The following is a 25,732-nucleotide window of genomic DNA, read 5'->3' as shown; positions in this document are numbered from 1 at the left end:
GAACTGCAACATGCAAAAAACGAAACTAGAGCGCTATCTCACTCCATATACAAAATCAACTCAAAATGGATAAAATACTTGAATTATTTTTAAAAATTTTTTTGTTTTCTTTACGATGGGTCTTTACCAGATAACTTTGCTTTAAAGTAATTCAGCACTGCATGGCATGTCAAGAGACAAAAATATTAATACCTTTGGACACATAAGTTCACTGCAGACATCAGCCCTTTAGTGTGTACACTGGAAAGTTTCTTGCAGAGATGTGTGATCAGCAGCAGCAATAAGTATAACAAAAGCAGTCTTAAAGTCCAATTACAATCCAAATACCCATATGGTGCTTTACTCACCAATAGTGTTGCCTAGAGAGCATGTGAAGACAACAGTATCTTAGGTGGAAAAAAAGATACAAAATATTATGTATGGCACAACTATATTTTTTAAAATTCAGTGGTATAGAAAGAAAAAAGTTGGAAAGAAAATCATTAAAGTGCTGTATTTTGCTTTATTTGCTCTAATGCTGGAAATGTTTTGTTTCTAATATTCTTCCTCCTTTTTTTCTACTAAACTTCAAAAACTATCTCTGATGAAACTATTTCCATCAAAAGTTTATTTTGAAAATCGTTTTTATTTGTATTTAAAAGATATTTGAAGTTTCCCCTGGAAAATAACCATTTTTTTTTAAATAGAATGAGATTTATTGTTTATTGGTACAGAGAGAGATTTGCTGACTGTTTTCCGGAGTATTAAGCCAGGTGAAATTCCTAAATAATGGCAAATTCCCAAAACCCTACTTTCCTTCTGCCCCACACAGTGACTTATCTGATCCCTTATCTCTCTGGAATCACATGACTTGTTTTACAAAGCCCCCAAGAACAAAGCAAACATCTAGGTTAAACACACTTAATAAAGCTTTACTCCATGAAAATTACTTTGAATTTTTTTGAAACCATTTGTTCCAACCATGGTATTTGCTCCAAATTAAGTAAACATTGCTAAAAGAATCATGCAAAATTTCCATTTCCTATCAGATCCAGAGTAGAATGTAGTTTTCCCAAAATGTCTTGTGTGTTTCTATTTCTCCTTAATGCCCTAAATGGGCAAAAGTTATTAGGAAGTGAAGGCACAAGGAGGAGCCGGCCACAGCAGGATGCCTTTCATTTATCTGTGATTTATAGTGAAGTCACCAATTGGTCCTGTGAGCCATGGTCACCCAGAAATTCTCACAAGTTAATGCCATTAGTGACTTGGTTATGGGTGGACTAATTGAGTGTATTCATACACATCCATTGTTTTCTTGGGGGCTGGGGACTGTAAAGCTCATGCTGACTGGGCACTGGGTATGCAGCCTCGGACAATGGAATAGAGAAAAGAGAACAACTATAGTGGAGTCTTTAGCCTGGCATTCTAGTAATCAGACACTAAAATCCACTACAGTCCCTTTTAGTCCTTCCTTCCACAGTGGGAGAGCAATGAAGGATACCCCAGTCCCAATGGAACACCCCTTAGAACTGCTCATTGGTTGTGGACCAAGACCATGGTTTCCATTCTCAAATAAATGCTTTCTTTATGGCATCATTACAATTTGATTATTCCCAAGTCAACAAGTTTTTAATTGTATTTTTTTTTCTGTTGTTACTTTGGTTTACTTTAGGTATTATATAAATATAGGAAATAAATATAAATATAGGAAAATATAGCTATGTTCATTTAAAATTATTATTAACAGTTTCCCCCCCCACTTATTTATTTTCTCAAATTTTATTAATTTCTCCATCATTCACATAACTCCACAGTTTGGGTATAAACTTCATGAGAGCATATGTGCACTCATTCTGTATCATAACTCCCATGCCAATTTCCCATCCCCTTCTTTTCTCTATCTCTCTTCCCACTCCCTGATATTCTCCCTGATAACCAGTATATTTTTCAGAGCCTAAGAATTACTTTTTCTGAGCTTTGCCAGTTTGTTTTCTTTAGTTATTTATCTTACACAAATGAGCAAAACCATCTGGTAACTGTCCTTCACGTTATGATTTACTTCACTTAGCATAATCACTTCAAGATTTATCCATTTTGTTCCAAAAGGTACAATTTAATAATTTTTAATAGCAGTATTCTGTTGAATATATATTCCACAATTACAATTTTTTTTTAATCCAGTCCTCTGTTATCTATCAGTGGGAATTTTAAGGTTGGTTCCACGACTTGGATATTGTAAATAATATTGCATGAATATAACAGTGCATGTATCTTTATGTATTAAAGACTTCGTATACTTTGAGTAAATATCTAGCATTGCTATTGATGGATTACATGTTTATGATTTTTTTTAAAGTAATCTCCACACCATATCCATAGACGCTACACCAAATCACATCTCCACAAATGGTGGATGAGTGTTTCTTTTTCTACACATCCTTGCCTTCATTATGGTGATTTATCATCTATCCTTATTTTGTTGAATTTTTACCATAAATGGATTTTGAATCTAGTTGAATGCTTTTTCAGCATCTGTTGAAATAATCACGTGATCTTTATCTTTCTTTTTTGTTAATTGCATGAATGATACTGTTCGGTTCTTGTATTTTGAACCAACCTTATATCCCTGAATGGAGATAATGAATGATTCTTAAAATATTGCTTGCATAGAGATAATGAATGATTCTTAAAATATTGCTTGCATTCAATTTGCTAAGATTTTGTTGAAAATTTTTTGCATCTATATTCTTTAGATGTATCAGTCTATAATTTTCTTTTTTTGTACTGTCCTTGTTTGGTTTTAGGATCAAACAATTGTAGCCTTATATAATGTGTGAGGAAGCTTTCCACTCCAATTTTTTTTTTTTTTTTGAAGAATTTGAGTAGCATATGTATGGTAGAATTTAATATTGAATCCAACTGGTCTTGGACTTTTGTTCTTAAGGAGATTTCTGCACTTTCCATTTCATCCTGGTTCAGTTTTGGAAGGCTGTACAATTCTGAAAATTTGTCCATTTCTTCTAGATTGTTCAGCTTGTTTGCATAAAGATGTTCCTAGTAGTTTCTTATCATTCTTTGCATTTCTGCACTATCTGTTGTAATCTCACCTCTTTTATTTCTGATTCTTTTCACTTTGGTTTTCTTATTTCTTTCTTAGTAAGAATAGTTAAGCGTATATCAGTTTTGTTCATTCCTCAAAGAACCACCTCTTGGATTCATTGATCTTCTGAACTATTTTTGTTTTCCATTTCATTTTATTTTCACTCCAATTTTTATTATTTCCTCCCTTTTACTGATTTTCTGTTTCTTCATTTCCTAATTCCTTCAGGTAAAAGTTAGATTATTTAAGATTTTTCTTGTTTTAATATGGGTCTGTATTGCTATGTATTTCCCATAGGATTTGGTAGTTTGTCTCTTCTTTTTTATTAGTCTCCAAATAATTTTTTATTTATCTTTTGATTTCTTAATTTACTCAGGAGTTATTCAAAGGCATTTTGGTTAGTCTCCACATGTTTGAATTTATTCCAAGTTTCCTTCTGTGGTTAATTTTAGCTTTATTATCATTATGATCAGAGAAGACACAATGTAATTTCTACATTCATATGTATTTTTGAGACATGTGTATCAAAATATGGATTATCCTTGAGGATGCTCTATGTGCACTTGAAAGTGTGTATTTATTTCTTTTGGGAAGGAAGGCTCTGTAATATCGATTAAGTCCATCTGGTCCAAGACTTTATTCCTTGTTTACTTTCTGTCTGGATGATAAATCTTTTTGTGTAAGGTATATATTGAAATCCCCAATTATTACTGTCTTCTATTAATACATTGTTTTAGGTCTCTTGACAGTTGCTTTACATTCTAAGTCCCAAGTTCCTTGGCTTTTGCCTCACTTGACAGAACATGGTGCCTCCTACGTCACATACATAAGGAGCCTTGCAGATGAGTTCCTCACTTCTCATACTTCTATCAAACCTGAAACCATAACCATGGTCATCTGCCAGTCCCCTCCTTCCTGGTTACATCAGGAACTCTCTCTCCTTCCAGAAGAAGCCAACCCAACACCTATGCTTCAGCATCCTTCCCCAATAAACTGTATGTGATGGCCATTCTTTTGTTCTCTTATATAAGAGTGTCAGCTTCACTCAGCTGGAGCCTTCCCTTCAACCTTCAAACATGCAGATGTGTCTCTTACCTAAAATATAAAAGGCAACCCTCCCCCCCGCCATGCCTGCACACTCTGTGTGTCACCTCATTACTCTTTCATGGGCAAACATCTCGACAGTGGTGTCCATAATCATCTTCATTCCCTTTCTTACCTTAGCTTTACATTTCATTTTACTCTGCCTCCATTTTCATTACTTACTACTATGGTGCTTGTCAATGTCATCAAAGACCTTCAGAGTGCTAAGTCCAAAGGACACTTGCACACATCATCCAAATGCTGCTGGACACAATACTCTCCTTGTTTCCTCTAACTTCTTGATCCCTTGGTTTAGTATTCTTTTCAGACTCAACCTCTTCAAAATGATCCTTTAGAAAAGCTCAAAAGACACAATACAGGAAAGTCTTCCCTAATGCTCTGAAATCATTACCCATTATACATTCTTAGAGAATATGACTGGATCCCCCCAGGCAAGAGATTGATCAGTCACAATTTATAATTATATGTGCAGGATTGAAATCCTGTGAATTCAGAGTAGTTACCTGAGAACTCCTCATTATACCAAATGCTCCATGAAGAAAAGGACTAGGGTCTATTTGTTCTCATAGTGTGCCTGGCATCCCATAGGCACTAAAGTACCTGTTCAAAGGGTCAGTAAAAAAGGCTCTGCTTCATAGGGTGATGGCATTTAATTATCAAATAACAATCAGATTGTCTCCTACAGGAGCCTGAATAAGGAAGTACAGACCAAAGCAGTCCATTTTAAGTGTGAGGGAGCACTAGGGGACATAAAGAGTCCTGTAGGCTGAGAAAGTAACTGTGTGGCGATGATCCAAATCTCAGAGACCCCTGGTCAGGGAAGACAGTGGCCCTAGATTCCTAAGAAAGTCCTCCTGGGTTCTGGGAGATTTGGGCTTCTGTTACTACCATGTGTTCCTTGAAACAAACCCCATTACTTTGAGGTAGCTCGAGTAGCATCACTTTCTTATAGTTAATTGTCTAAATAATCCAGGAACTCCTCAGGGAGAAAAATCACTGAAGAAGCAGTTCTTTGTGGATGAGTTGGAAAGCCCAAAGTAGAAGAAATGAAAACACAAGGCGCCTTACATAATTTCCTCCCAAAGACTTCAAGCTCTCTTTTGAAGAGATTAGTTTTATTCTGGACTTATTCCCAAGAACTGTGCCAAAGGCAGCAAACTTCGCTTTACAGAGATAAGGATTAAGGCTCACCAAAGATCATCAGACTGCTGTTTCATGATTAAAAAGGTTATTAGCTATGAACACTGTATTTCTGACTTTGAAAGATAATTTATCCTTTGCTTTCTACAAAGTTTCATAGGTTAAAAAATATATCTATACATATAAATTGAACTAGCTAATTTCTTTTTCTCATTGTGGCTTAATTAGTGCTTTAAAAATTAAAATCAAACATGAAATCTACATTTAAAGACTAATTGCTAATGTCCAAGCCTAGCCAGAACCCTGCAGGCAAAAATTTCCATTCTTCAAACTTATATCTATATTACATTAAATTCAAATCCAATAAATTAAGGAGAAAAGAAACCCTATTACTTTCTATCTTCAAATTAGGTAATACCAATTTCTTTACCAAATCTTTCTATGGTAGTTTAGAAGAAGAAGTACATAATTAAATGAAGGCTGATCCAGCTCACAGGCAAGATCAGGTCACTGGCCCACTTTAAATGGCAAAAGGACATGTGCTTTTATGGGCTGTATAGCATAAAAAGTCTCCTTTAATATCTCCTCTGTTATATACTTTTCCATTAAATAATGAACATTAAAGAAAAAATGCAAGAAAAAGTCAACATATAGTAGATTACACCAGCCAAAAAAGGACAAATTAGATAGGCTGGCTTTTCTCAGGGAGACAGTAAAGTATGGTAGAGAGAGCACAGTATATGAAGTTAGACCACCTTAATATCTAATACTGTCTCTGTTATTTACCTGCCAACAGTGGAAAATTATAAACTGCTCTGGACCTATTATCTTCATTGACAAATGTGGTTGATGATTGGATTATAGAGCAAATTAAGTACAACAAATAGTTACTCAATAATGACTAATACATGTATTGATTTATTTGGTGAAGCTTGCATATTTTAAAAAGGGGGTCAATATACATTTTTATAACAGAAAGTCTTCAATTTTCTTTCTATCACTTCAAAAGAAGAATAGATAGTAGTTCATTTTGGTAAAGGATATAGTTACATGGACTGCAACATCCCATGACATTCTTAGAAAGAGAAGTATTATGTGACCTTATAAAATAATGCAGTAATTCTTAGCTAATTCAGAGAGGGCTTCAGTCACAGAAAGAAGCAAGAAGACATCCCTTGTGCTGAACATTGTATAAAAACAAGCTCTAATATAAACATCTAGATTGCCAATGTTCCCCAGAAAATCATGAGCAACCTATATATGAGATAAGGAGCCCTCCTCAGTCCTCCCTGCTAACCTCCCTGGTTCCTGTGTATGTAATGCACTGCCCACTAAAGTTCTGCTGGGCAAAGACAAGCTCGCTCTGAGCACGCCTGTGGGAGTCCACTAGCCAATGCCTTTCCTGTCCCACCACCTGTGGGTTTTCATTGGCCAAATTTGTGTTCAGGATTAAGAAGAGTGAACACTCATTCTTTCTAGTTCAGAATCAGTGCAGGTGATAATTTGTAACAAGTACTATTTATATCCAAGGGGAACAAAATGAACTAATGTTACTATATAGAGGAAAAGGCACAATTTTCTCATTTACAGTTTTATTCTAGACACACACACTGGGTTTTCTCTTGTTTGTTAAATGAAAAAAAATAAAGGAATGAATGAAATGAAGTACCATTCCATTGAGGATACATTAAATAGGGCAGGTGATCATGGAAAGGAATGGCTCTAGAAAGGCAAAGAAGCCAAATGACAGGGTGTGGGAAGTAAGAGGGAAAACACAGGAATTCATGGGCCCATGGCACAAAGACATTAAACACTAGGATTTGGACCACCTAGGTAACTGGCTCTGCCTGCATTATATATCCAGAGTGAAGGGTAAGAATTTAGATGGAACACAGCAGCAAAATGTCTATATTTCACTTTAGATTCAATTCAACAGACACAGTGTGCTGACTGAGGCACACAACAAAAGGGCTTTATGTTCTGCTAGAAGCTTGATAAAAGAGTGCACACTATAAGCCCCACAGTAGAGAGAGATTTTGCTCCATTTGCCAACTGAAGAGGGTTTTTAAAAAAAAGGCCAAGAGCCCTTCGGCTGTGTTTGTATGGCGCTCACTCACAGTGTGGTTCATAAGGAGGAGGAGGGTCTCCACACGGCACACACTCCATGTCTTGAAAGCCAACAAGTTTTGTCTTCCTGTAAAATCTAGAAGAGAAAGGAAAATAATCCTTTCATCTAAGATCACAGTTACAGCAAACAGATCTAGTTCATAAATTATTGGCATTCTCCATTATCAGTTCTATTACTTAAAGAAAGGTTCTCATAGGCTAAATATAATATTATATCACACTGCAGTGTTAGTTATCACATTATGTTTTGAATGAACATTAAATGTTAACTAGAAACACTAAGTGGAAAGGAGTTTGGGGGGTACAACTGGCAGGTTCCTGAGTCAGTGCTCACAAGGAGAGGATGTGATGTGGGGGCAGGACTCTGACAGGGCTATCAATAGCTGGACAGATTATACAACAGCTTCCAAAACCCAGTCTGTCAGTGTCTTTATTTCAATAGCTTAATGGTAGATTCTACAGTCTATTTTTTAAACTGCTACAACATTTTCAAAACCATCAACCCACTCACATTTTCCACCTAGTACAAAATGAGGTTAAGGTTAGAATCTGAAAGTACAGAGTAATTACTAAATAATAATAATCAATAATTTACTTATCATCAGACCCATTTTTTTAATTTATAAAAAGTTCCCTCAAAATTATCTCGTTTGGAGATGAAGATAAAAGAATTGTCATTTAGGGTATAATTTAATAGATTAAATGGATAATAAGTTCATAAATCTAAAATTATTCTACTTTCTCTTTATTTACTATGTTTAACCTGCCATGGTTTTGGGAAATAGAAACAATTTTAATTCTGCCTATTGACCAAGTGAGACAAGGTACAAATTTTCAAAAGTAAAGTAAGGTAACCGGTAACAGAGATATATACAAGGTGTCTGATAAAACTGGTTTTATGGTTGAACTTTAAATTTTACTCTGGGCTTTCAGGTAGCTAATGCAAAACGACAAAATGAAACCACATGGAATTTTTACTTATTGTTTTGATGAGAGGCAACATATAAATACATTTTATAGACCCAAATTTCCCACCAATACTGCATTTGAAAAGGAACTTTCGGTTAAACTGAATTCAAAGAACAATAGTTAGCCTAATGAGCTCCTTGTTTGAAAATTATTTTAAGAAATAATCTGTTGACTATAATCTGTTCAATCAATGCAAGCAAGTCTGCAAGTAGATGACACAGCAAAATTCTAGCTCTGGCTTTATAATGATCATGCTTAATGCAATTTTGAATGCAGTTCCCATGGCCCATGTATGACAATCAAGTCTTGATCAAATTTTCCATGGTGCTCGTGTTAGTTACCAGATGACAACTCCGCTCAATCCTATACTCTTGTTAGCACCCAGTTCCATACTGGTTGGTCAACCTGCTGGTCATGTTTCTCAACAGTCCACAGCAATGGCCCCTTGCTGAAACTGAACAAATGCCAATGTGAGGATGAATATTTAGGGTGAGACCCAGAGCTCATGAACACTGTAGTGGTTAATAGGGTACCATCTGGGAATAGGCAAGGGGAAGTGAGCTTGAAGATGGGGACATGGGGAAAAGTGAGGGTGAAAAGGGAGTAGGGCACAGAATAGTCAGCTGTAGTTCTCATGATTAATCATAATGGAGGGCCAGGGGACACCTCCCTGCAAAATTAGCTGCCTAGTTAATTACAGGACCTCAGCAATAGAATCTCAGGTCTTTGGACATACAAACTGGGTGACCCTGGGCAAATCATTTATTGGAGCAAATTTCCTCCTTTGTGAAGGAGGAATAGATTAATCCCTACTTTGTAAAGTGGGTTTTGATGATTAGAAAAGCTAATCTGCATATAGTACTCAGCATATAGCAAGTGCTTAAAAAATGTTAGCTATCATATTACTAGAAGCAGCAAAGAACTGAAAGGGGCCAGTTTATTCTTTCAGGTGGATCCCAGGTTCCCTTAATAGAGAGGGGACAGGGTCATGGGAGCAGAAAGAATAGGCTGCGATTCATTGGCCACACTTGGAAAAAAGGTATGCAAAGATTTTGCTGGCTGCAAATAACATTAATTGGCAACAATGTCTTTTTTAGTGCACCAGGGACTAAGCACTCTGCTAGGCATTTATATGCATTAAATTCTTCATCATTCCAACAATTCTGCAGGTTGGTATTATTATTAGATACTGTTTCTATTGGTGAGAAGAATGGCTGTCAGAGAAATTAAGCAACTGGCCTAAAATCAGTTCACTTTCAGAAACAAGCAGCCTGGGTCTCTTTAACCACTTAAATTGTGGGCACAGAGGACTGACTATTTCCCCACATACCTGCACTGGGAAAAAAGCAACTGGAGCGCTGCTGAGGCTGAACCTACGGGCAGCAAAAGACCTTATTTGAAGAGGTTGAAGCTGCAGAGGGTAGCAATGGTAGCAGAAATAGAATTGCTGACCATAAGCCTGATTTTCATGTTACTTTTCTAGAATATTCAATTTGCCTATTATTTCCCTTTTGCCTCAATATCCCTATCTGTGAAATGGCTTTCAACTACTTGTATCTTCACGTAAATATAATCTAGTTGAATGAGTACTTGTAGGGCACTATGGAAGATTTAGCTACAAGTCACTGTATAATTATTGCCTGCCTCGTACATTCATGCTTACTTTAAAAAGATGTAATTTTAAACTAATCATATAAATAAACTATGAAGCATCTATTCATTTATAGCTTTCCTGCATCACAGCATTTATTTAAAGAATGAGCAAACATTGTAGAAACTAAAGTACTGAGCTCAGATGACAATGAATGGGGTTAAGCAAAAGGAAACATGCTTAGGGGGAGGTGCTGGGAAGGATGTCTTCTCTGTCACCCAATAGCACTCCCCGTGGGCTCCCTCTGTAAATCTAAATCCTCGGGCCCTGCACCCTTCCTCACACTTACTGGGCACTGCCCACCTTATGCCCATATTTCCTATGGACCTTCTCTTCTCCCTGTCCCCCAGAAGAAAGCAGATGTGTACAAACATGATTTTATCAGAATAGCAACAATTGAGCTATGTTACATGTTCCGTTCCTATTCCTTAATTAGATTTGCACAAGGTCAAAACTCTGGATCATTATATTTGTAGGTATCACATAGTCTGAAATTATAGTTTGCTTTTTTCAATAATCGATACTGAGAATTCACATTTTACACAATCCACCCATTTAAAGTGTACAATTAGATGGTCTTTAGTATTTTCAAAGGTGCATAACCATCAGCAAAATCAATTTTAGAACAGATTCATCATGCCAAAAAAGAAACTGTACTTTTTTGCTCTGTACCTCCTCCTCACACACACCATTCTTTGTAAACCTCCCAAACCTCCAGCCTTAGGCAACCAATAATTTAGTTTCTATCTCTACCGATTTGCCTATTCTGGACACATCATACAAATGGAATCACACAATATGTGGTCATTTGTGGTTGGCTTCTTTCAATTCGAATAGTACTTTCTAGGTTCATCCATGCTGTAGCATGTGTCAGTATTTCATTCATTTTTATTGCCAAATAATACTCCATTGTTCAAATATATTCCAATTTGTTCATTCATTCATCAGTGATAGAAATCTGACTATTACATATAATGCTGCTATCAATATTTGTGTACTAACTTTTGTGTGCACATGTTTTCAATTCTCTTGACTATCTACCTAAGAACAGAGTTGCTGGGTTGCATGGAACTCTATATATAGCTTATTTTTTTTTTTTTTTTTTTTTTTTTTTTTTTTAAATATTAAATTTTATTTTTATATTCCCCCATACAATTGCAAACGCCCCATTCTGAACCCAATCCTTCCCCTCCCGCCCCCCACCCCCCAAAAAGTGTCTCTGGTTCATAGTTTTTTTGTTGATTTTGATTTTCACTTTCTTATATTCATTTTCCTGGTCCCTTATTTAAGTTTTCTAGATTCCTGCTATGAGTGAGACCATCCGGTATTTTTCTTTTTCTTTTTGGCTTATTTCGCTGAGCATGATCCCTTCCAGTGCCATCCATGTTGCTGCAAATTGCATGTGTTTATCTTTTTTGAATGCTGAGTAATATTCCATGGTATATATGTACCACATCTTCTTGATCCAGTCATCTATTTTTGGGCATTTGGGTTGTTTCCAAAGCTTAGCTATTGTAAACAGTGCTGCTATAAACATAGGAGTGCAGGTGCTCTTTGGAATTGATGTTTCTGTGTCCTTTGGGTAAATACCTAGGAGTGGAATTGCTGGATCATATGGAAGCTCTATGTTTAGTAGGTCCAGAAATCTCCACACAGCTCTCCATAGTGGTTGGACCAGTTTGCACTCCCACCAACAGTGCACAAGAGTTCCTTTTTCTCCACATCCTCGCCAACATTTGTTGTTGCTAGTTTTTTAATATGTGCCATTCTCAGTGGTGTGAGATGGTATCTCATGGTAGTTTTGATTTGCATTTCCCTGATTACAAGTGATGTTGAACATTTTTTCATATGTCTGTTGGCCATTTTCATTTCCTCTTCAGAGAAGTTTCTTTTTAGCTCTTCTGCCCATTTTTGACTGGATTATTTTCTTTGTTGTTGCTGAGTCTCATCAGCTCTTTGCAGATTTTTGTGATCAGTCCTTTATCATTAGTGTTGGGTGCAAAAATGTTCTCCCAGTTGGTGGGGTTTCTCTTTGTTTTTGTTATTGTCTCTTTTGCTGTGCAGAAGCTCTTTAATTTGATGTAGTCCCAGCTGTTTATCTTTCTCTTCACTATCACTGCTTTGGGTGATGTGTCTGTAAAGATGTCTTTGATGTGCAAATCCCGTAGTGTTTCGCCTATATTTCCTTCTATGTATTTTATGGTTTCAGGTCTTATGTCTAGTTCTTTAATCCATTTTGAGTTGATTTTTGTGTATGGTGTGAGGTAGTGGTCAAGCTTCATTCTTTTGCATGTAGCGACCCAGTTTTCCCAGCACCATTTATTGAACAAACTTTCTTTGCTCCAATGCATAGTCTTTGCTCCTTTGTCAAAGATTAGTTGACCATAAATCTGTGGGTTTATTTCTGGATTTTCTATTCGATTCCATTGGTCTGTATGTCTGTTCTTGTTCCAATACCATGCAGTTTTGATGATTATGGCTTTGTAGTATAGTTTGAAGTCTGGGAGTGTGATGCCTCCATTTCCTTCTTTTTTTTTCAGTAGAGCTTTGGCTATTCGGGGTTTTTGGTGATTCCATATGAATTTCATCAATAATTGTTCTATTTCTTTGAAGAATGCCATTGAGATTTTGATTGGAATAGCATTGAATCTGTATATTGCTTTTGGTAGGATGGCCATTTTAATAATGTTTATTCTTCCAATCCATGAGCAGGGGATGTCTTTCCATTTCTTTGTGTCTTCTTCTATTTCTTTTAACAGTGTTTTATAGTTTTCTTTGTATAGGTCCTTTACCTCTTTTGTTAGATTTATTCCCAAATATTTGATTTTTTTTGTTTCGATAATAAAAGGGGTGGTTTTTTTGATTTCTTCTTCTTCAGATTTATTGTTTGTGTATAGGAAGGCTACTGACTTTTGCGTGTTGATTTTGTATCCTGCCACTTTACTGAATTGATTGATGAGTTGAATTAGTTTTTCTGTGGAGATTTTGGGGTTCTCTTTGTATATTATCATATCATCTGCAAATAGTGATAGTTTGACTTCTTCTTTTCCTATTTGGATTCCTTGTATGTCTTTCTCTTGTCTTATTGCTCTGGCTAGGACTTCCAGTATTATATTGAAAAGCAGTGGTGAGAGTGGACATCCTTGTCTTGTTCCAGATCTTAATGGAATTGCTTTCAGCTTTTCACCATTGAGAATGATACTGGCTGTTGGCTTGTCATAGATGGCCTTTATGATGTTGAGGTATGTTCCTTGTATCCCAAGAATTTCAAGGGCTTTTATCATGAATGGGTGTTGCACTTTGTCGAAAGCTTTCTCAGCATCTATTGATATTATCATATGGTTTTATATTTCTTTTTGTTGATGTGTTGGATAACGTTGATTGATTTTCGGATGTTAAACCATCCTTGTGCCCCTGGAATGAATCCAACTTGGTCGTGGTGAATTATCTTATGGATACATTGTTGGATTCTGATAGCTAAAATTTTATTGAGGATTTTTGCATCAGTGTTCATTAGGGAGATTGGCCTATAGTTTTCCTTTTTTGTGTTGTCCTTATTCGGTTTTGGTATTAGTGTAATATTGGCTTCATAGAACGTGTTTGGTATTGTCCCTTCCTTCTCAATTTTTTGGAAGAGTTTGTGAAGGATAGGCACTAATTCGTCTCTGAATGTTTGGTAGAATTCATTTGTAAATCCATCAGGTCCTGGGCTTTTGTTTTTGGGGAGGTTTTTAATTACCATTTCAATTTCGCTGCTTGTAATTGGTCTGTTTAGGTGTTCTATTTCTTCTTTATCTAGCTTTGGGTGATTGTAGAGTTGTAGGAATTTGTCCATCTCCTCTAGATTGTTGAACTTGTTTCCATATAACTGTTCATAGTAGTTACTGATTATTCTTTTGATTTCTGCTGTGTCCGTTGTGATTTCTCTCTTTCATTTATGATTCTGTGTATTTGTGCTTTCTCCCTTTTTCCTTTGTGAGCCTGGCTAGGGTTTGTCTATTTTATTTATTTTTTCAAAGAACCAGCTCTTGGTTTCATTGATCTTTTGGATTGTTTTTTTAGTTTCAATTTCATTTATTTCTGCTTTGGTTTTATTATTTCTTTTCTTCTACTGGTTCTGGGGTTTTTTGTTGTTCTTTTCTAGATCTTTGAGCTTCGAGATTAGGTTGTTTCTTTGAGTTCTTTCTTGTTTTTTGATGTGAGCTTCTATTGCTATATATTTTCCTCTTATTACTGCTTTTGCTGCATCCCATACATTTAGGATATTGGTGTCCTCCTTGTCATTCAATTCAAAGAATTTTTTAATTTCTTCTTTGATCTCCTCGTTAGTCCAGTGGTCTTCCAGTAGTGTGGCTTTTAATCTCCATGAGGTAGGATAGTTCCTTGCCTTCTTTTTATGATTTATTTCTAGTTTGATGCCTTCGTGGTCAGAAAAGATGGTTGGTATGATTTCAATCTTGGTGTATCTGTTGATGTTTGTCTTGTGCCCCAGTATGTGATCGATCCTGGAGAATGATCCGTGTGCGCTTGAGTAAAATGTGTACTCCGTTTTTTTGGGTTTAGTGTTCTATAGATGTCTGTTAAGCCCAAATGCTCTAGGTCCTTATTTAGAGCTTTAGTTTCTTTACTTATTTTTTGTCTTGTTGATCTATCCATTGTTGATAGTGGTGTGTTGAAGTCTCCCACTACATATGTGTTTTCTCTGATGTCTGTTTTCAGAGAGGACAACAGTTGTCTGATATATTTTGGTGCTCTTTCGTTTGGTGAGTATATGTTAATGAGTGTTATTTCTTCTTGAAGTATTGTCCCCTTAATCATAATGTAGTGACCATTGGGGTCTCTTTTTATTTTTTGAGTTTGAAGTCTGTTTTATCTGATATAAGTATAGCTGTTCCTGCTTTCTTTTTTGGCCCATTTGCTTGTAGGATTGTTTTCCATCCTTTGACTTTGAGCCTATTTTTATCTTTTGTAGCTAAATGTGTTTCCTGGAGACAGCAAAAGGTTGGGTTTTGTTTCTTAATCCAGGCTGCAACTCTGTGTCTTTTTATTGAAGAGTTTAGTCCATTTACATTTAGAGTTAATATTGATATGTTAGCATCTGTATTTGCCATTATGTTTGTCTTTGCTTTGATTTTATTTATTTATTCTTTTAATAACTTTTTTTTTTTTGGTCTTCTTTCGTTGTTATTCGTCCCTCTGAGGTTCTGGCTTTAGGATTCCTTGTAGTATTTTTTGGAGTGGGGGTTTAGTCGCAATGAAATTCCGGAGTTTCTCTTTGTCTGGGAAGGTCCATATTCTTTCTTCATGGAGGAAAGAGAGCTTTGCGGGATAGAGTATTCTTGGTTGGCATCTGTTTTCTTGGAGTCTGTTGACTATGTCCCTCCACTCTCTCCTTGCCCGTAGTGTTTCTTCAGAGAAGTCTGATGTCAGCCTGATTGGTTTTCCTTTGAATGTTATCTGTTTCTTCCCTCTTGTCAGCTTCATTATTTTTCCTTGTCCTGGATTCTTGGGAGCTTTACTATTATGTGTCTTGCTGTGTTTTTCCTTTCGTCGTGGAAGTTTGGTGTTCTTCTTGCTTCTTGTATATCAATTTTCAGCTCCTTCTTCTCATTTGGGAAGTTCTCTTCAATTATATCCATGAATATTTTCTCTGTTCCTACATCTCTCTCCTCTCCTTCTGGAATTCCTATAACTCTTATATTTCCTTTCCTCATGGAGTCAGATAGTTCCCGAAGTCTTTCTTCATTCTTTTTCCTTCGTACTTCTCTTTCCTTTTCTGTTTTGGTTCTTTTTATTTCTGTGTCTTCAAGATTACTTATTCGTTCTTCCATTTCATCTATTCTGCTTTCATTGCTTTTCCCAGAGTTCTTTAGTTCCTCCATTAATTCTTTGATCTCCTGCATTTCTCTTACTTCCCTCTTTAGGGACTCAATTTCCTTCTTCTGATCTATTACTTTTTTAATCATGGCAATTTTAAATTCTCTTTCTGGAAGGCTCAGAAGTTCTTCCAAGTTGCTGTCGTTGCAATCTGGGGAGTGGTTTTCTTTTTGTGGTGTGCTTCTTTCCTGAGGAGTTTTTAGGTTGCGTGTGGTTCTTCTACTCCCTACTGTCTGTTTTCTAATTTGTCGTATGCGTTGGGACACTGTGTTGCTCGGACTGACTGACATCTTGGGTGAACTTCTCCGCTCCCCTCTGGCTCTTCCAGGAGCCATCTCTGTCTTCTGGGGGAGCTTTCTGCTGGTTTTAGGCAGTTTTTACTGAAGAAATGTCCCTGTTCTCAAATGGCGAAGCGGGATGCAGTCCCTGCGCCTCCGGTTTCAGGCACACTCTTCTGCGCACCCGGTCTGCCCCGGACGTGGGTGCCTGCTCCCTCTGTGGGCTCAGACTGCTGGTCGGAAGGGGCCTGGCGTGGAATAACTTCCCGGCTGGCCACTGGGTCCTCCAGAAACCTTCTGCCCTTTTCAAGCAGACTTAAGAGATGTCCTGTTTTATAGGGTGTTAGTGACTTTTTTTTTCCTGGTCGCTAGGTGGCGCCAGAGATCTCTCCTATTGTCCTTGGGGGGCTGTTTTTCGCCTCCCCCCACCCCGTGGGACAGAGAACAGAGCGGGAATGGTAGGGTACACCTCAACAGCTTTGGGGTGCTGTGTCTGCCTTGTGCCCCACCGTCGTGGAGAACCCACGCCCCGAATTTTCGTGCCCCGGGTCTCAGTTCAAAGCCCTCAGGTCCAGGACGCGGGCTGTAGCCCAGTTCAGTGGCGCGGGAATGGCGCCTTTTGCACCCGGCTCCCGTGCCTGGGCGCCTGGTTCCTGCTTACTCAGGGAGGGACCTTCACCTCAGTGAGGACCTCCGTGCGTCTCCCCGCAAGCCTAGGTCGTCTCCCCGCAAGCCTAGGTCGCAGGCGCGGGGACCTGGGCAGCCGCGATCCCGGTCTGCACTTGCTTTTCAAGCGCGCCAGGCGCGCCGCGTTTCCCGCGCAGGCTTACCGGCAGCCCGGGCTGTGTGCGCGTCTCCCGGGGTCTTTGTTCTTCTCTAATGGCGCCCGGAGCCGTTCGCTCACCGCCGCGGCGGATCCTGCAGGGTTCGCCTCAGCTCCCGTTCACGGGGTGTGGTGGCTGCAATAGTTCCTTTCCGCTCACAGTCCCGCTTGCTGCGTCGTTTGTTCTTGTTGGTTGTTTTGGTTTGTTGTTTCCTCCTCTCTGCGGGTCGGAGAGTGCCGCCTCTGTGGGCGGGGGAGGGGAGCAGGGTTCTGCGCTTCCCTCCCTTCTAGTCCTCTTTTATGGCCACTTTCTTCTTCGGGCAGTTCGCTGGCGTCACCCGTTTATCTTCCGTGTCCCAGTTCTCACTGGGACCTGCCGCTTTTCCTCCCTATTCACTTTTTTTAATGGGAGATCTTACTCGCAGCGTCTCCTCGCCGCCATGTTGCTCCGCCCCCCTCTATATATAGCTTTTTGACGAAGGAAGCTGTGAGGCCTAAAGATTTATTTACGTTTCTGGCCTCAGCGCGAACTCCAGAACTATCACTGAGCCACTAGGTCAAAATCATCCTGATCTTGTGGGCATGTTCTGGTGAGTCCTCCCAGAGTTCTCTGCAGTTGCCTGGAGTGTGGGTTCTGGTGTCACACTCCTGGAAGTTGCTCCAGCATCACACTTATGGGCTAAAAGATTTTGTCTGAAATACCTTAAACCTGGGCAAATCTCACTTTCTACATTTTTAAAACACTGTGAACATTACAGAAATATAAACTGCTTAGCCACCTGCATGTTTGCTGTTCCTGAAATGTGTTTCACCTTTGCTATAAGGTCTGGTTTTCAGAGCTCCGGAATTCTGGTCTGTCTCTCCCTCTGTCTTTGGTTGGCTAACACTAGCTCCACTCCACACCCACTAAATCATTAGCTATTCTGTCTCTCCTTCTTACCCTGTGTAGTCAGGCCTCTTCATTCCCTAGCAGATGATCACCCATGCTCCTCTGATCCAGCTCTCCACACCAGCTGTCCTCCTACTGACTGTTTGGTCTGACTTATCTGTCCGATGGTTACCTAGAAGCACTAAAAACTTAAAAATTCCTCCTCTGTGCTTTGTTTCTCCACCTGGCCCAGTATGGTCTCTTTTTCCCCATGGTCTGGGGATTTGCACACTGAAGATTTGCAGCACTCACACCTGCCCTACCCACTCCTACCCCCTCAGCCCTCACTTTCTTCTCTGCTCCCCCTTTCCTCTTTGCAGTTTCTTAAAAATATCAAGTTCAAGGCAGACTTTATGGCCTGTCTCTTGTGATTCCCTGTGCCTAAATGCTCTTCCCTCACATAGGAGCTCAGTTATCACCTCCCTGACTTCAACCTTTTGTTCAGCTCTGATTTGACCAATGATGCCTGCATTGATTGCCCACTTTAACATGCACCTTGCCTACCCGTCACTGGGGCCACAACTAATCCCACCAAAAAGAAAGGTCTAGCTTTCTTTTTCTGCAATAATCATCATCCTCCATCTTTCTGCATAATTTACTTCTTTATTATTTACTGTTGAGATATTTTTAAAAACCTCATTAAGATAGAGGCTCCCATGGGTAGGGATTTTTGCCTCTGGACCTAACCAGTGCCTCACAGCTGCTCCTAGAATTTCCGCTGAAATAACTGAATGGTTGTGATTTGCATTTTCTCTGATCACCAAGGAGGATAAACATCTTCATTTGAACACAGAATATACCTGTTTGCTCTTCTGTGAATAGCCTGTTCATTCTCTTGTCATTTGTGCATGCTTTGTTTTTTTATTGATGTGGAGGAACTCTTTGGATTTTCATGACACCCATTCTTTGTTAGCATGCGTTTTCATTTTATTTACAACCAAAATCTATCATGGTGCATTAGCACGTAGAAGGCCCAAAGAACTAGTGGTGAATATTGAGACAAAAGGTCATGAGCGCTAAATGTGTTCAGGTTAATATCCAAGTGCATTCACTATTTGGAAGGGAGTAAGAGAAATGCCAATTTCACAATAAATAATTATGAGGGAAAGAAATGGTACAACATACCCTGGCAAGCAGTCCCCACAGACGGCATCACTGGTGACAGAACAGTTAGCCTTCTGGAAGCGGCTCACCAGCGCACAGTCCAGGCATGGCTTGCACTTCTGGAAGCCCCAGTCCTCCTTGAACCTGTGAGGCCGGCATGTCACACACTGGGCATCCTCCCCGTAGCCAAAGCCACATTCCTGCAGGGATTAGCAAGCAATAGAAAGCTATTCAGACATTGCAAGCGTGAAAAAGGAAAGACAGCTGGGATAAAATGAAGACCTGGTCTAATAATTACTGAGTGCCAGTCTTCTAGCTACAAAGGCAGCCCTTTCAGCAAGTTCAAATGTGTCTCCCACTGCTAATAATCTCTCTTACTGTGAGAAGTATACTTAGTCATCCACTTTATTCAAGAAGCCATGAGCATTTGAATAATAAAGGTTCGTCAGCACCCCACTGCTGCATTATTGCCAGCTTATGGCAGAATTACGGCACTTTCTTCTTTTCTAATTAAGCCAGTCATGTAGTGTTCAAAAACTAAAGTCAGGGAGATATTCAGACACTGATTCACTTATCAAGATAGAAAATATGCACTTTGATATCAACAGTGATGTTTTAGAAAATAAGGACAAATGCATAAGAAATTTCATATATTTACAAGCCTGGAAATCTATCTAGTAGAGAGTATCTTGGAATGTTTAGAAGCTTAATTGTATATAATAGTAGGAAGATTCTCATATGTTTCTTAAAAAAACACTACATTCTGGTTCAGATAAAACTGCGTACTACTAAAGGTCTCAAGCTTCTCCAGCTGAGGACATTAGAACACACGACTGTTTTCCGAGGATGGACAGAACAGATGGCTCTTTGGCCACCATATGATCTAATAAATCACAGCAATTGTATAATAATACAACAATTGTAATCATAATACAACCATAAAAAGAATGATGCAGATATGGCTCATAGGAGATTTTAAAAATAAGTTGTGATTCAGAAGTAGATGATCTCTACTGGGTAGATATCCAGATTCATAGTATGAACCCATTTCTTACAAAAATATAACTAATAAACATTAGCATTGGCTGGGTGCTTAATCTATGTCAGGGACTTTATACGTAGTGTCTTGTTACTTCATAATCCTTCCCAAAAAGAAACGTGCTACCATTATTCCTATTCATGGATGGGACCATGCCCAAAAGGCACCTTAACCAAGGTGATGAGCTAATGTTAGGACCAGGATTTGAACCTTCACTATTTAATTCCAGCATCAGACTTCATGTAACTACACTATGGAGCCTGTCAGGACGTGTCCCTAATATACACAGAGGAGGATGTGGGAAGGAATACATAGCAAATGTTAACACTGCTTATCTGTGCTTTCTGATGGCTTCTATAGAATGCTGGTCATTTAAAAAAATAGACGTCAGTTCACAAGCTGAAAGAGCATCTATCCAGAGAGCATGCGGAGCTCACACACACAGCTCACTGTAGCAAAGGGTAGAAGACATTCAAACATTTTAGAGCCCCTGTTTCCTTCTCTGTAAACTACAGATGCCATAATGCAATTCCAAATACTTGAAAATCCCTCGTTTTTTTTCACAAAATTTAAAATATTTAAGCTTCTCTTTTCATATTTCTATACAAAGTCAAATAAATAGTACCAATTTGGTCAAAAATGAAATCAAATCCCATACAAAGGAAAGTATTCCCTGTACTCAATGAACTACTCAGTAAAGGATACTGAGTAATAACACATCAATTTAGATTTTTTTTACTAATGAAGTCACTCACATTTTGGATGAATGATACCTTCCTTCCTCCTTTCAGCTACTCTGCCTGTCTTTGAAAAGGACATCTTGAATATGAACAACAGAGAGTAGAGGAGAAACAAAGGAGGAAGGTCAACAACCTTAATCCTCAGCACTCCAGCTAGACAATGTTCTAAGCCAAAAGCACAAACAGGAGGAAAGGGGGAGAGGGGAACCATTTGACTTGAAGAATTAATTCACACATTAGAATTTCTTTAAAATTGTTAACATGGATTATCTTTGGGGATGGTATTAATGGAATTATGAGGTATCTTTAATTTTCTAATTCTGCAATAATTTAAATTTTGCAAAGAGCATCTATTACTCTGGTAATGAGAACAATAAAGACATTCAAAAATAATTTCTTGGGACATGCATTAGGTCTTTGTGAAGACATCACTGTGATTTTGTGTGTGTGTGTGTGTGTGCGCGCGCGCGTGTGCACGTGCGCACGCGCGTGCTTTGTACTGGGTTAGTACGGCTCTGTACTGGGGTAGAAATGTGTTCTTCCTGGTACTTTAGTTGCTAAGAGAATTACATGTATGCAAAGACATTCTTTAAAAGTACAGAAGGCAACCTCCCACTCATTTTCCCAGGATCAAAGCCTGGTGCACGAGACATTTGGGGGTGGGGGCCTCCTTGTTTACAGGTTCAGCATCTCCAGGCAAAGGGTCTTGCAAGAGCAATGTTTCAAAATCATGCTTTGATCCAGGCAGCTTGGATTATGAGTCTCACATACAAGTTAATACACAACAAAGGACAAAAAAAAGAGAGTAGAAAAAGGGGAAATAAACAGAGAGAGGCGAAAGAGAAAAAGTATTAATTCTGAGAAAACACCTAAAGTTTAGTTTTTCATACCAGGTTGGTATTGCGGTAAAAATGTGTGATTCCCACATTGGTGCCAGAAGTACATGAGTTTAAATGCCAACTCTGCCACTCTTTGGTGAAGTGACTGAGGGAACTCTCTGACCCAAAGTCTCTTCATCTGTGAGATGGGGTGATACATGCTCTACAGAGTTGTTTTGAAAAATAAGTGGGGAAAATAGCATATAAAGTCTCTAAACTGCAAATAAAACAGAAAGTAAGCAACTGCCCACTAAATGATACCTGTGGCTATTATTATTTTGTATTCTCTTCAACTCAATATACCACCTTTCCTGATTCAAGCATATTAAAGCCACATGGAGAACAAGAGAATCTTGAGACCCCAAACTTTCCCAGATTAATGAAATATTACTTTCCATCTAAAATATTTTTATTCAGTAAAAATCTTTCTAAAATGGGATCACAATGACATGCCTTTTAAAAATGGGAACAAAACCTTTAATGATGAACTTATACCTGTCCTCAAACTTTTGCCAAAGGTTAAAGAAGGAATGCTTCCAAACATAATTTGTGAGGCCGGCATTACCCAATACAAAGAGCAGACAAGAACATCACAAAAGAAAACTACAAATCACTATCCCCAATAAACATAAATTAAAAAACTCTTCAACAAAATCTTAGCAAAATCTCAACAAAACATTAATAGGATCATATATCACAATGACCCCAGTGAGATTTTTCCCAGAAGTGCAGGGATGTTTCAACAAATGCCAATCAATTAATGTAATACATGATGTCAACAAAATGAAAGCTAAATCATATGACCATATCAATAGATGCAGAGAAATCATTTAACAAGTTTCAAAATCCATTTATGATAAGAACTCTCAAAAAATGGAGATAGAAGGAACATACCTTAACATAATAAAGGCCATATGTGACAAACCTACAGCTAACATTATATTCTATGGTGAAAAACTGAAAACTTTTCCTCTAAGATCAGACACCAGACAAGGCTCTGCTCTCTCATCACTACTATTAAACATAATATTGGAAGTCCTAGCTAGAGCAATTAGGCAAGAGAAAGATATAAAATAAATCCAAATTGGAAAAAATAGTATAACAATCACTATTTGCAGATAACAATATGCATTAAAAAAAAACCTCTAATGACACCATGAAAAACTGTTGGAAACAATTGGTACAGTAATGTAGGAGGCTACAAAATAAATATACAAAAGTTGATTACACTTCTACATGAAAACAATGAACTAGAAGAGCAAGAAATCAAAAAACAACACCATTTACAATAACATAAAAAAAGAATGATGAAATAAAGGAGGTGAAAGATCTAGACCATGAAAATTATAAGACACTGTTAAAAGAAATACAAAACACGCAAAGAAATGGAAACATAATCCATGTTCATGGATCAGAAGAATTATTATTCTTAAAATGACCGTCTTCCCCAAAGTAATACACAGATTCAGTGCAATTCCTATAGAAAAATTCTACAGTATTCTTCAAGGAAATAGAAAATTACTGAATCTGCATGAAACCACATAAAACCCTGAACAGACAAAACATTCCAACAAAAAGAACAGAGGCATTAAGTTCCCATATTTCAAATTATACTACAAAGCTATAGTAATCACAACATATGGTAAGGAAATAAAAATAAACATACAGTTCAATGAAATAAAATTGAGAACCCCAAAATAAACTCTTACGTATATGGTGAGTTAATATATTACAACGCTGCCAAGATTATACAATAGAGAAATAAAATCCCTTCAACAAATGGTGTTGGGAAAACTGGACAGCCACCTAGAAAAGATTAAAACTAGGCCATTATCTTATACTAGACACAGAAATTAATTAAAAATAAAGACTTGGATGTAATACCTGAAACCATAAAATACATAAAAGAAACATAGGCAAAATACTCCATGATATTTGCTTCAGAGATGACTTTGGGGACACTACAGTAGAAATGGAAACAAAAGTAAAAATAAACAATTGGGACTACATCAAACTAAAAAGCTTCTCAACAAAAAAGGAACTATTATTAAAACAAAAAACACACTACCAAATGGGAGAAAATATTTGTACATCATACATCGGACAAGGAGCTAATATTGAAGATATACAAAGAACTCATACAACTCAACAGAGAGAAAACAAATATCCCAGTCAAAAAATGGACAGAAAGCTAAATAGTCACTTGCACATGAAAAAATGCTCACCACCACTTATAACTAGGGACATTTAAGTCAAAACCACAATGAGAATCCACCTCACACCAGTGATATTGGCCCATACCGAAAAGACCAAAAACAAGAGGTGTTGGTGAGAAAGTATACTATTGGTGGGAATTTAGATTGGTCTACTCCCAAAGCAAAACAGCATGGAAATTTCTCAAAATATTAAAAACCTACCTACCATATGATCCAGCAATTTCACTTCTATGAATCAGCTGAAGAATGCAAACTAATTCAAAGGGGTATATATGCCTCTTATGTTCATTGCAGGACTATCTACAGTAACCAAATTATAGAAACACCTGAGTGCCCACCAACAGAAAAGTGGATATGATGTGTTATGTATATACACTATACTACTCAGTCATAAAGAAAAAAAGATGAAATCCTTCCATATGCAACAATTTGGATGGAAACTGAGAGGTATTATTCTATGTGAAATATGTCAGAAGATGAAAGCAAATACTGGTTGACTTCAGTCGTATGTGGAATGTAAAGAAACAAAGCAAAAAACAGACAAAAGCAACTCTTGGGAGGCAGAGCATGAGCAAAGGGTGGAGTTGGCCCATCAGATTGTGCTGGAAGATTTTAATACTTTAGTAGTGGGCATAGTGTGGTGACGTGCATAGTGTGGTGACATGAAGAGGACTGACCCCAGTCCCAAAATATGTATAGTGCGGTAAACCAATGCCACCCCAATAAAAATTAATTTAAAAATAAGAATACAAAAATAAAATATAATTTATCCTATGTGGTTGAATCACCTACTGCAGATCCAGAACTGTGGGTCCCCTGAATCTATGTAAACAGACTGCTGTTTGAATATCCTTGTGAGGCAATCAACTATCATTCCATTCCTTGTTAAGTATTGCTATCTTTAACAATTCATGTCCTCACTCCATTCCTGAGAACTAGGATAAATGATCCAACTATAGATGAGCTTGAAATATTGTGATGGTCTCATTTCTTTTGCAAAAGAATATAAACAGCGTCAGAGATCTTTGTGCCTGTATTTTGAGTTCTGACTGTATTCTAGAATTTACAATGTACATAAGGGCCATTCTCACCACTATGTTCTTGCAAATATTGTCCGTATCATGTATATGTTATTACATTTTGTAGAATGAAGATTTTGTGTGACTTTTTTCTTTTTTGATCCAATCTACATTCGACCAAATCACGTATAGAAAGAAAACAGAGTCAGGCCCCAAATACCTCTTATTTGGCTTTCATTAGCTAGATATTCCTATTTTTGCTTAGAGTTTGTATGCTTTGGTGGCAGCAGAAAGGATGCATTTAGGTGAGAGGTTGAAATAAGTCTTTGTATCCATTACTATGGCCAAATAATTCCAGTATTTATGGCGCATGTATTATTAACCACACAATCTCTTAGACATTTTTATAAAGATTGATTATTTGGAGGAATTTTATTTAAAATGTATTTTCTCTGACATATTCTCCATCTTGAAAAAGCCAATATTAGAAAAACAGCTTAACATTACCTTCAAACTTTTCAAAATAGCATAGCTTGCAGTTCATTATAGTCTAAAAAAAATTATGAAGTAACCATTCTACAATCTTAAATTAACTAGAAACCTTGAATTAACTAGAGATTGAAAAGTTATTTCCAAGGAATTAAATTATAATAGGGTGCCCATGGCAGCTACCACTTGTGGAGCTGATCATCACATTTCTAAAGCACCATAAACATAAAGACGCCACAATAATTTGAAATCCAGGCTATAAATTCAACAG

At 37.7% G+C, this 25,732-nt stretch overlaps 1 protein-coding gene across 3 annotated transcripts in view; it reads right to left on the bottom strand.

Annotated features, from left to right (window-relative positions):
• TNFRSF19 (TNF receptor superfamily member 19) overlaps positions 1-25,732 on the bottom strand; it is a 94,815-nt gene that overhangs the window by 38,627 nt on the left and 30,456 nt on the right. For all 3 annotated transcript variants that reach the window (XM_037527027.2, XM_037527028.2, XM_037527026.2), the window contains exons 4-5: positions 19,102-19,280; positions 7,441-7,526 (exon numbers count right to left, since the gene is read on the bottom strand). In XM_037527027.2, the coding sequence (XP_037382924.1) occupies positions 7,441-7,526; positions 19,102-19,280 (265 nt within the window). The remainder of the gene's footprint in view (positions 1-7,440; positions 7,527-19,101; positions 19,281-25,732) is intronic.

This window comes from Talpa occidentalis, unplaced genomic scaffold (assembly GCF_014898055.3).
Source record: "Talpa occidentalis isolate TD23 unplaced genomic scaffold, MPIMG_talOcc4v2.1 talOcc4.5, whole genome shotgun sequence".
NCBI lineage: Eukaryota > Metazoa > Chordata > Mammalia > Eulipotyphla > Talpidae > Talpa > Talpa occidentalis.
Note: the sequence above shows the minus strand (reverse complement) of the source record. Positions and strands in the feature narration are given on the sequence as shown.